The sequence below is a fragment of the Triturus cristatus genome, chromosome 1_2 (genome assembly GCF_964204655.1).
Source record: "Triturus cristatus chromosome 1_2, aTriCri1.1, whole genome shotgun sequence".
Classification (NCBI taxonomy): domain Eukaryota; kingdom Metazoa; phylum Chordata; class Amphibia; order Caudata; family Salamandridae; genus Triturus; species Triturus cristatus.
This window is the reverse complement of record NC_140580.1, coordinates 1,075,923,511-1,075,936,124: the sequence shown is the minus strand read 5'-3', so window position 1 is coordinate 1,075,936,124 and position 12,614 is coordinate 1,075,923,511. Positions and strand designations below refer to the sequence as shown.

General features: G+C 42.3%; 1 protein-coding gene across 1 annotated transcript in view; it reads right to left on the bottom strand.

The window, feature by feature from the left end:
• Positions 1-12,614, bottom strand: part of AGPAT2 (1-acylglycerol-3-phosphate O-acyltransferase 2) — a 421,046-nt gene that overhangs the window by 174,494 nt on the left and 233,938 nt on the right. The window contains exon 3 of the mRNA XM_085612947.1: positions 560-735. Coding sequence (XP_085469073.1) covers positions 560-735 — 176 coding nt within the window. The remainder of the gene's footprint in view (positions 1-559; positions 736-12,614) is intronic.

The following is a 12,614-nucleotide window of genomic DNA, read 5'->3' as shown; positions in this document are numbered from 1 at the left end:
TTAAAACCAATCGAACATTTGGCTGAATTAAGCTTACTCAAAGTAACATACATGTTCAGAATCCTACTTTGCCAAAACAACGTTCTCCGAACTGTACCCCAACTCACCTAGATTTTGATCCCTCAAACAAGAAAGATCCCACCTCTGGAACACACTTCTACAAGTCACTTCTGTTTCTCTGTTATGATTTTTTTTCAAAAATGAAATACCACTATTTGAAAGCTAATTTATGCAAGATGAAAACCATAACCGCACTTCCAACTTCATGCATCAACCTGCAACCCCACCCAATGTTCTTAACATGCACTGAAGATCTAATGCCCCACTCCAATAATATGTTATATATATATACATATATATAATACTGCTTGTGATTCATCTAAATTTTTTACTTTATTCATTCTTAATCAGACGCATCCATGTCTTTAAATGCAGCCCCTCAAACACAGACTGTTCTTTCTTGAAATAGGTTTGCTATATACAACATTTCTGTCAGAATTGCTACTGACAACCCATAAATATAAATATAAATACATGCTTTATAGCTCTCTGTGCTCACATTATCATTCATCATGATATTTCCAACTTCTTCCATCACGCTCTTGGCATCACTTGTCCGTTTCCTGTTGATATAAATGACTCCCCCCAGGTAGGTTATCAATCCCACGGATCCTGCGTACAACAACTCCTTTTTGGCTATCTGAACGCAGCGGTCGGGTAGGATCTCCATCAAACCTATAAAAAACAAGACAATTGTTTTTGGAATTCTCAAACATTTCTAATAAGCAGATCATTTATAATCTAATCATTTGATTGTACTACATTTTAACATAGGCTGAACCATGTTCCAAAAATAGTGTATCCTAGCGGTGGCCCCTCCATTAGGGCAGAGGAGCATCACCCCCCCGCCACCACCTGAAAAATAAAACGATAATAAAACGAGTTTTATTATCGTTTTATTTTAATCCCCCTGGACCCGCCACCGGGACTCTGATGAGTCTTGAGGGTGGGTTCAGGGGGATGACACTGTGGTGGGGAGAGGCAGTGGACTCCCGTGTCCCTTCTCTGTACATGTGGGTTTGGCCGGCCGTTTCAGGCCGGCCAAACCATCATGCGCAGTGAAGCTTTCTCCAGCCCCAGCTGCGTTGCTGAGGCGGGAGAAAGCAGGCACAGGTTCCCAGTCTGCCTGGGAGCGCAAAGCCCCAGCGCTCAGGCCAATCCTGATGCTACTTTCCTGCAGTGTCATGATTGGCCGCAGTGCATTCTGATTGCCTGTGCCCAGAAGAGCGCGAAGCAGCGGCGGCGATTGGGTAAGTAAGTTTTACATTTTTTTTTTTACTTTGTACCCCGAACCCCCCTCCTCCTCCTCAGCTCCTGCCTCCGGCCCGCTCCGCCACTTTGGCAGGGGACAGGCCCCTACTGGTGTATTCCATAGGATATAACATTTAGAAAACCAATCAGCATTGAGGATATGGCCTTACGGCTGGAGCGGTCGACCTCGAAGCTGGGGAAATGGGTTCGAGTCTCTGCAGTAACGCCCAACATTGTGGGATTCTGGGCATATCATTTAATCTCCCCGTGCCTAACAAAATAAATGTGTCCGTCTGTAATACAACTGGTGCTCATGTAAAGCACTCTGATACCTTTGGGTTGAGTTTGCGCTAAATAAACCACCCCTCCCCAAAAAAAGTCTTATTTTCTTTTTGAAGTCTGATTAGCCAAATTACTTGTATTGCTGTTGAAGGAGATGCTATAATTTATAAGAGTATTTTCAGTAAAAGATGCCTAGCTGGAGGAACATTCTTTGCACAAATAGCGAGGGACAGATTCCCTGACAATGATCACTTTCGCAGGCACGGCTATGGTCAGAGAAACTGTGCAGCTGAATTAAACTGTTAAGGGTGTGAATTTCTTACTGTACCTCTTTAGTGTGAGGGATGTATGGAAATTCAACTAATATTAATTTACTTTTTTTCCCATCGCAATATTATCCACTCACTGCACTCACAAGATGGCTGCTGATGCTGAAATTGACACACCTTTGGCTAAAAAGGGTTACTTATTAACTTTCACAGGCAATGAAGCTAAAATGATAATGAAACATTAATGGATAAAGAAATAATCCCAATGACTGCTAAATCAAGTAATGAGGGAAAATTCATAAACCGAATTAGCTATTTGAATAGCAAATACAAACAAGAATTGGCATAGCCAATAGGTCTCGCCTTTGGGACCTTAGAAGTGTTCAGCCATGCAACAGTTGCATAACTAAATACTTATAAGGTCCCAAAAGCGAGACCTATTGGCTATGCAAAGCGCGAAAGTGAAAGTGATCGCGATCACGAACAAACATCAAAGTGAAACCGAAAGTAATTGCGGTAAAGCGCGGCGCCCGCGCACATGCACTGTGGCTCTAGGCTGGCCTAGTAGCACTTTTTGGAGCCCTCTCAATAAGTCTCGCCAGACCAGCGCATGCGCTGGGTCAGGCGAGATCTAAAAACTGCACTAAGTATTTCAGGAGGTCTGTGAATAGCTCTCAAAACAAACTTTGTGTAGAGAACAAAAGTTTTCATTGATAATGAATTCAGATTTTCAACAAATTCGGCATGGTTCTTTTGACACATGAGGATTTATGAAAAATACAAAAAAGTTGATAATCGAGATTATCAATTTCATGGAACAATTCATACTCCGGAACAGTGGTACCCAACATGTGGCTCATGAGACACATGTTGCTCCCAGAATGGTATAAATCTCTTTTTTTGTTGCTATTGTTGCACTGAATGAGCTTTGAAGTAGAGTGAGAAGGCTTTCCTGATTCTCCTCAGTGCTTCAACTTCCCCGACAGGTGTTCCTCATGTCCACGGCATTATGGATGGATGCCCTTTTAATCGCAAATTCAGTCTCAGAAAGGAATCCGCAAGCTTTCTGCTGAAGGGCCCACAAGGTCACACGCGGGAGGCCTCGAGGGGTTGCTGATAAGTAGAGCATTTGGGGAAAGGTGAAACGGAGACAGAAAGCCTTTACTAAGTCATTTCATCTCCTGGCACTGAAACAGACCCGTTTGGATCCAGTAATATTGACCACCATGATGGAAAGGGTTGTAAGTGCTTTTATAAATCGTGTGTACTTTGATTCTCTCTGGGCAAATATGGGCCTAGCTGCTTGTTAGGACCTGAGCCCGACACTGGGCAATACAAAATACTAAAAACTAGCCAGTGAAAGTTTGTGTTGTGTAGTATTCATCTGTAGAGCACACGGCTCACACGGGAGCATGTCCTGGTGCTGATAGCATGGGTTGCGTGTGACAAGGCGGGGCTTCCCAACACTGCCAGTTGGATCCCGGTACGTTGTAGAACTGATGACCACAACATTTTATTGCAAAATTTTAATTCAATATTGTGCATTTTACAAAGGTGCACTGATTCCTGACAGCTCTGATATAGGACCTATAAAGAAAACAAATCTAAATTTGGAGCACAGAATGGTGGAACTTGCCAGTGGATTTCCCAATATGAATTTTTTATTATGGCATCTGTAAAGTTTGTACAATGGGGGGGATTGTTGAAGCTTGCAGGGCACAGCCTGCCACAAGATGCATTATGGAAACTTGCCAAGTGTGATAACTATGGCAACATAGGAAATAGTGAAGTGTACTAACACCTTGGTTTACAGTGGTCATACACCCTAACACGATTTTTGAATGTTACTTTCCTAATGTGTCACAAACGGTGCCATCTCAAAATATTGTTGAAGACAATGTCCATCCCCTGTAAAGTTCTCTCTATACCCTACCAATACCCTACCAATTTTACTAAAGTATTTACAATTCACCGTTTTCTTTATATTTGCCAGGTCTTTCTTAATAACCAACAATCACCTTTGGGTTAGGTCATCTTTCAGTCCTACTTAAGGTTTGACCAATGATTGTGCAGAATGTGTTTAACATAAATTCAATTTGCCATTAAATTTCCCTCAAGTTTCCTTGGGTAGAACCCTAAAATATTCTTTTAAAAAGTGACGTTTTTTAATTTATTTTTTTATTTCTATGCAACTGTCCTAATGTTCAACATGCACCGCTTGTCTCTAATTTCCAAAATGTTCATGAGGTCCCTTGCCGAATGTTTTCAATATCCTTCTAATATTTTTCAAATCTTTATGCAAAAAAACGCCATATCGCAAAAAAAGGCAGATGAACATGGCCTGCAATCACTCCTATCCCAATCGATTTCCATCAATGATAAAGATAATTGTAGTGTTTCACTGATTGAAATGTTCTCTACATAAAAATCCACTAAGCCGATAAAAGTGTAACACTTCTCACTATGAATACGTCTGACTACTGTAAAGAGTTCTTGTGCCAACTCAGTGGTGCAAATATGATTGTTCAAAATGATCCAGTACCTAGGTTTAAAACAACAGAATTTAAGGAATCAATTCTGACAGTTGATCAAAGGAACTTTATTTTTTTTAAAAGGCACTCGAAAAGCCAGCACTGTTTAAAAGAGAAGATTTACTTCTAAACCCAAGACTGATGAAAACATTATGCCACCTAAACACAATAAAACAGTTGGCTCACAAAGGCTTCAATCCTAAAACCTAATACTTAACATTAGATTAGGGGATGATGCACTATCTCCCGCCAACCCCGTAAATGGATCAAACTGAGCAAGTGGAGTAAGCAGAGTAAATGTAGTAAGTGGAGGGAATGGCCCAAAAACTGATGCTGAGATGAGCTCGATCACAGCCTTCTGGACTGTGGCAGGCCAAAGAAATGATCCAAAGTAAGTGAAGGAAAATAGTTTGAGTCGGTCTAATTCACTGCAGAACTTTGTAACAAGGCACTTTAACGTTTCCAAGAGTTCAAAACCATCAAAGAGTTTTACATTGCCACTGACTTTAGATCATAATAACATTGATTGTAATCAATCTGATTCTAAGGTGCAATGTGCTGGTGTGGTCCCAGGGGTGGTTTCAGCTGAAGATTTCCTCAGACAGCAGAGGCCGCAAATACTGGTACGACCAGTGATCCTGTATACAGTTCCCAGGAAGGTTTCTTGCCTGCCCTTGTTGCAATTACATATTCAAGGTGAGGTGGTGACAAGTTTTGAAATCTCATCTATTGTGATGGCACATAAATGTGATGAAGGTGTTAATAGTGGTTTGAGAAGTAGGGAGGTCCAGACTGTAGTGGGTGGTGATGAAGGTCAGGGGCTAATATCAAGGAGTGGTACTTGAAGACACAGTAATAAACAGGCTCTCCGCCTGGCCCGATTGTCCTCCTCCCACTACTGGAGATGAGCACTTCTCTGCAGTAGAGGGTGACTAAGAATATTGACTTCCCTGATGTACCACCTGAGAGATCAGATCCTGCTGCATTCACATGCTTCTCACCCTGACACTGTTGCTCAGTATTTGCCAGATAATGCGCCCAAGTTTTCCAAGCGGAACCTGGTTACCCTAATGCAAGCAACACTTCAGGACATGCTTTAGTTTTGGCAAATACCCAGCAGGTTTAGCAGATATTTAATTTTAGAAAGAATTAAAGCAACACTCGACTGTAATTCAACGGAAGTACCAAAGATCTCTGTTCATAAGAGTTCTGAGCTTGATCAAAATGGTTCTTAAATGGCGACTTTTGTAAAAGTTAGCAGTGTGTATGTGTCGCGGTGTTCTAGTTTGACCTACCGCTGTGGTGAGCTGTATGGAAAAAACAGGGTCCTATCGCGATTTAGCTCACTGAAGCATGGCCGTCGGAATTCCACAGCCGTTATGGCAAAGGCTCGGAGGAAGCCAAAAAAAAGGCTCCAAGTGTATACATCCTTCATTGACTTAACATAAATCTGTCCGGGGCAGGGAAGGGAGTAGGAATCATGAGGGCTCCATTAAGGGGAAGGAGATAGGGCCATGTACGACAATACCACAGAGCAAGCCAATTAGGGCAAATCATGTCAAACAAAGGCTCGCCTCTTGCTAGCAGAGGTGGAGGAAGAGGAGGAGGAAGTAAGGTATAAAAAAAACTAGGAAATAAACCTACATGTCAAATCTCACGGGCAAGGGGTCGGTCTATTAAGACCTTTTATTTTACACTAACGAAGAGGGGAAAGAGAAAACCAGACTACATGCCTGAAACCGGTCTAAACTCCTTGCAATCTTTAAATTAGTTCCAGGAAATAACTTCTGGGTATTTAGATATGGAGGTATTTTGCAAAACCAATGGGGGTGAATTCACTAAGGCTGACCTTTTCCCTAAATCAGTGACAGCTAAAGTATTTGAGAGTAAGGAAGAATTAATAGTACATGGTATAATGCTTTGCGATGATCCAGGGCTACTGGAGGGCTCAAATCACATTGCAAGCGTCTCAAACACATATCTTAACTAAACTTACCTGCCCATGCTAAGAAATCATGGGGGGCTTGTCCCCACTCAAACTGAATTACCGCACTTGCCAAGGTTCCGTTCTATGAAGAGCAACCTACGTCAATATGAAAGCGCGAACCATCTAATCCCATACGAACCATAACATTTACTAAGGACAAGGAAGGAGAAAGCAAACAGTATGAGTCACAAAATGGTGTAATCAAAACGTGAGGAATGAGATCAGTTGTAGAAATAGAGGGGGTGAGCATTATTAAAACTAGGTGGCACCCCCTCATGTTGAAGGGTTTGTTGTTATTAGCAGGCATGCTATCCTTTCAACGTCAGGCCGGGCCTCTGGAGGCCTGTTGACACTGGTATACGTTGTGACCTCTATTGAAGACATTGTGCAATTGGTTGTTAGAATTCTCAGTCTTAATAACATACAAACAAACACCAAATTACCTGTTAATTTGTTTAAATGTCTACATACTGCCTAACTGTAATCAGTGTGGAAAAGAAATGACAAAGCTAAATCTGGATTTAGCTTCGGCAGGCCAACTCTTCGCTGTCATTGCTCATCTGGCCAGTTTGCATTAGCCGGCGACTTTAATCTAAAAATGTTTCTTTATATGTTTAGGATTGTTTAGCGGATGTACTGAGCGGTCACAAAATCCCAACTGTGTCGTGCTTGGCAGTGAAACCTTCATGTAAAACCAACCCTCTAACATCAACCATTGTGGAACATAATCAAATTAATCTTAATGGGTGTTTTTTTGAGTGACAGCCCTGCTTCAGCAACATTTAGACACAGCCGAAACCGCTCAATAGATTATATCCTCATTGCTGCAGAACATTTTGGAGCAGTAGGAAATTTTAAAGTACAATCAATTTTGATCTTCATTGTGAACCTAAATTTGACTTATCACTCATTTATAATCACAGAATAAGGGTCTCAATCACAGAGGATACATGAAGGGACTTATCAAACATATGAATCAAGGATCACCTATCAGCTGCATCAGGCAATTGCAGCGAGTTGTACTTGTGACTTAAGTTTAGGTGCTCTTGAAAAATGACCACGCCTCCAAAACATCCATCAGGAGACCACAAATTGGGTGGTTTGATTCAGAGTACCAGAGCCTATGTAGAGAAGTGAATCGATTCAGGCGCAAGGCATTTTCAAATGAAGGAGAAAAATGTAAGCATGATCTCAGGCTTGCGAAAAAGGCATGCCAAGCAGTTCAAAAAGGAAAAGGTTTTATGAGGCTAACTAGAACAGAATGCAGGATGCTATCAGCAGAAGAAATTGTAAACTTTTTTGGCATCTGACAAATAAAGAATTTACAGTATCGCCTTCTGATTTGGAGACTCGGGTCTCAGAATTTCTATAGACTATGTTAATATCTATATACTATAAAAATTGCTTGATGCTAAAGGCAAAAGTGTTCCTGTTATCGTTCCAATTTAATTCAAGTACATGAGACGGGTATAATATCAGAGATAATTTCAAATCTGAAACCATCACTGGCAGGTGGCCCAGATGGGCTTCCAGTAGTCCTTTTTAAAATCAAACTCATTGTGGTGCACTGATGCAATTTTTTCAAATTGTTTTCGGAGACTGGGATTATCTCTAAATCCTGGCGAAGGGCAGTAATTAAGCACATCAATAAGAAAGGTTTCTGTGACGACCCTGCAATGCACAGGTTAATTTCCCTGCTGGGTGTGCCGTCTAAGATTTATGGCCAAACTCTACTTGTATCTCTCAAAGCATGGGCATTTGGGTCTGGGATAATTTCCAAATAACAAGGTAGGTTTCGGCCAAAGTATTCCACTATTGACCATTGCTTTGTGCTCCGGGGCGCCGCAAAAAGGGACAACAATAATAGTGGGCATATTTGCTGCTGCTTTGTTGAACTCAGGGCCGTGTTTGACCAGGTAAATTGTTGTATTTTGTGGGAAGAACTATCGAGATGGAGAATTTCTGAGACTTCCCATAAATCTGTTGTTAATGATACAACAATTACATGAAGATAACTGGGTACAGATCGACCTGAATGGGTTAGGAATATTAACGGACAAAATATCGAAGAAATACGGTCTTAGACAAGGATGTATTTAGCCACCCAACCTTTTAGACCTTTTTAGCTCTGTCTATCAGAATTCATGGGGAATACAGACTCCTTCTCTCCGTAGTTGGGTGGAGTACATACCGCTTGCCTAATGTATGCTGATGACTTGGTTTTAATGGATTACACATCTAAAGATTGAAAACTGAAGCCTTAAACTCCTTTTCTAAGACAAATTCTCTTATTATTAATGTAGATAAAACGAAGACCATGCTTTTTCCAATAGGCTGATGAAATATTCTTGGATTTTAGATAAAACTCCTCTAGAGCAGTTAAATGAGTACAAATACTTAGGAGTTACTTTTTCCTGGTATTTAAAATTGGATAGGCATATGACAAGGTGAAAACCGTTCTTTTAAGCACAGGAAATGCCTTGAGAAGATTTGATCTGGGCTAAGGCAAACTATCTACTGACTCACAAATAAAGGCTGTAGAAGGGAAGTTAATTCCACAAGCTGTCTAGGAAGTTAATTCCATAAGAGTATAGAACCCTCAAGTCAATTGGGAGCCCCAAGAGAGTGTATGTTTAAAGACTCTCCTGGACGTCCAACAAGCTCAATGCTGTAGACTTTGAGGCATGAGCTAGCCCTGAATTCATTGACCCTGCTTGCCAGATCACGTGTGTTGAGGTTTGCGTATGGTCTTATTCGAGGTAACAACCAGAAAAGCCTTTGTGTACGAAAATGCAGGAAAGAATGTTGTCTACAAGTGAAAACCATCTTATTGTCAGTGAAAGAAAACCTAGGTTTTGATACATTTGAGGTAGACAATCTTATGTTAGGCAAGTGCGTTGAAGAAAATTCTCTGTAAGAGAGTAAAGATCTGCTCATCAGCTGGAGATAACCGATATCTTACCTCAAAAAGCTCTGTAGGCCATTTCTTGAAGTACCTTGAAACAGGGGTCTCGTTCTCCTACATATCTTAGGCCCCAGATAAGCAACTGAGGTGGGCTATTCTCCAAATTTGCATTGGTATTGATCCCAGCTTAAGAATTCTTGGTATTAAGCAAAGGGTTTTGGCAAATAATGGTTACTGCTTTCGTAATTTAATAATTAACTATTCTGTAGCCAATTTACTGTTAGATTGCACTCTCTCTTTGGCCTAAAGGAAAAGGATATTGCATCAGTTTTTAGTTCTCGCCTAGCGTGGCAGCGCATGCGCTGCTCGCTCGGCGAGATTTATTGTTAAGGAGGACTTTCAGAAGATGGCCTGAAGTCCCGCCCCTCATTTCCATTGGCTGTTGTCATCGTTTATGCTAAACGGTGGCATGCCATTGGAAATGAGGGTTTTGGTTCACGCCCTTTCGCCTCCGATCCGGACTCGGTGGCCTGCTTTGCTGCTGTCGCAAAGCACTTTCTTATCTTTATTGGCCATGTGTTTCTACTTAGAAACACATGGCGCCATAAAGACAAGAGATCCCCCCATGCTCCGGCTGCAGCGCGGTCCTCTTTCACTTTCGGGACCGCGCTTTTGTAATTGCACTGTGCGTCTTAATCTCCATGTCTGTCCAGCTGCAGGGTTGACTGTGGTGTTACAACCAGAACTGCAGAATTTGGAATTTGAGAACCATGATTGAATCTCAGCGTGCACATCACTTCTCCCCGTGCCTCAAAATATGAATGTGATCTTGTGTAATTTAACCGGTGCTCATGCACAGTGATCCAATATCTTTGTGTGGAGTTTGCGCTATATAAAACTCCAATAAACGTTACTTCATCATGGTTTCACATTTGTTTTAATCTTGTTGGTTGGCCTGCTGGGGTTGCCTTCTGTACTGGCTAATCTTGCTTGTAGTAGCGTGCGCAGGAGCTCTGGGCCTCTGTGTGAACTGACCTGCACCAAAAGTGACTCAGTGTTGCCGTTAGCTGTCCTAGTCCCCCACAGATGCTAGGCATGCTTTTACTTCCAGTGTTTTGTGTGCTGCGTGATCACGAGTGCGTCAGGAGCTGTGGTCCCTGCTGGGTTCCATCCTCCTTCAGGTGAGAGCCAGGGCTTTAAGTGGGCCGGGTCCGGCAGTTCTATAAAGCAGTTGCCAAACCGGGTGTCTATCGGGCTCTCCATTTTTGCCCTCGGGGTGAAAAAAAAAAATCTTACCTCTGCAGCAGTGCCACTCGTCGCTGCTTTTGAGGTAACTTCAAGGAGACTCATTACAGTGCTTTCAGTCTCATCATTTCAGAACGGAAGCATTTTCAATGTTATATACAAGGAAGCCGTAGTTGTTGCCGATTTGTCTTTACACAAACAACAACCATTGGCAAAGCCAATAGCCCTGGCTTGTTGTAGGTGTAATGTTACTTGCTTTATCAGTATTATATATCTGTATGCAATGAGAGAAGCAGCAAAATACAAGTGTTGGTACACAACCACCAGCAAGGCTCCGTTTAATGGCGCTGTGCGTCTTAATCTCCACGTCTGTCCAGCTGCAGGGTTGACTGTGGCGTTACAACCAGAACTGCAGAATTTGGAATTTAAGAACCATGATTGAATCTCGCCGTGCTCAAAATCCTGTGATTCTGGGCACATCACTTCTCCCCGTGCCTAAAAACATGAATGTGATCTTGTGTAATTTAACCGGTGCTCATGCACAGTGATCCAATATCTTTGTGTGGAGTTTGTGCTATATAAATCTGCAATAAACGCTACTCCATCATGGTTTTACATTTGTTTTCATCTTGTTACTTAGAGGAGTCGAGCGAAATGCTGCGCATGGGCGGCCTGCTGTGCCACTTCTTTTCAATCTCCTAGTACTTGGGCCGGCTCCTCAGGCATCTCCCCTGGCCCCAGCTGCACGAAAAACCTCTTGTGTGCCTGCGCAAGTAGCCGCTCTTCCTCACACATTTCAGGTTACTGCTACTGCACTTTGACTCCAGGGAGCAGTTCAGCTGCAAGCTGCAGATCCTCGCTGCTCCCCCTGCTACCCCACTGCCGGGGCCTTTAATGGTGCACTCGTGTGTGTCCCCGACCGAGGCTAACAGAGGGCACCTTGGCCCCAGCACTGCAGCGGTTCGTACTCCTCAAAAGCGTTTCCCTTGAGGTTAACTGCAAACGTGAGGCACTCTTCAAAAGTTCAGCACGCTGTTTATTTTCAGTTTGTACCCATTATTGTGTGCCACTGTGCTTGTGCAAATTAACAAAGCAGTGCTTTCTTTTAGCTACATAAACAAAAACATTCATATTTTGAAACACAACGGTCACTTTATTTTCAGGAGCCATTTACGGGTGCTTTTTGTTGTACATGTTTTGTGTTTAACACACTATTCATTTATTTATAGCCTGTAAGATTTATTGCTCAATGTTTCTCATTTGTGTGCTGGAATGAGGGGAAAATGACTTAATTGGCGTTAGTTCAACCCCGATGCGCAGCGGCAGGGCTGTTTCAGAGGTCTCCCTTCTGTTGCTCTTCCCCCCACATCTGTGCTTTTATGGCTCTCTCGCCAGTGTGCCTCTCTGCTCTGTGCACTTCCCCCACATGACGGACCTGGCATGCTGTTATGCTTCTCTGCATTCTTTCTGCTCTGCCACACTTTTCACTCACAACAGCTATTTATTTTCTCACATGAGCGCCTGTCGAGTGGGGCCTCTTTGCTTCGCTAGGTAGCTCTTTTCCATAAATGAGCTCCCTGCCGAGATTTATGGCTGCATCTGCTACTCCACCCTCCTACAGTGAGCCATTAGACTTCACATGTAATGTCACCAGGGCAGTGACATAAACCCAGCACACTAGCAGATCAAGACTTTGTATTTAGATTACTGTGCACTTTGTATGTCTGAGTTCTAATCCTATTTCAAGAAACAAGTTTAGAGTTTGCATTTTTAAACATTAGAAATGCTGCTGAAGCTTTATTCAATAAATCTGCATTCGCCACCTAAATTATGTTTTAAAAGTTATTTCTTTTCCAAGTCATGGGCAAGGGATGGTTTAAAGTGCTGCATCCAAATTGTAATATCACCTGAAACCCTTCATTTAAGTACTCTTTCTGGCAGCATCTCCAGGATCTGTGTTTATTTATTTTTTGGAAATGTTGTGGCGGTTTCTGCCTGGTAACTTTGCATCCAACAACTTACTAAGGCTAAAACAGGCCCTGCAAACACATATAATTTTGACAGTCCTCCTGCAGCTGTTTTTA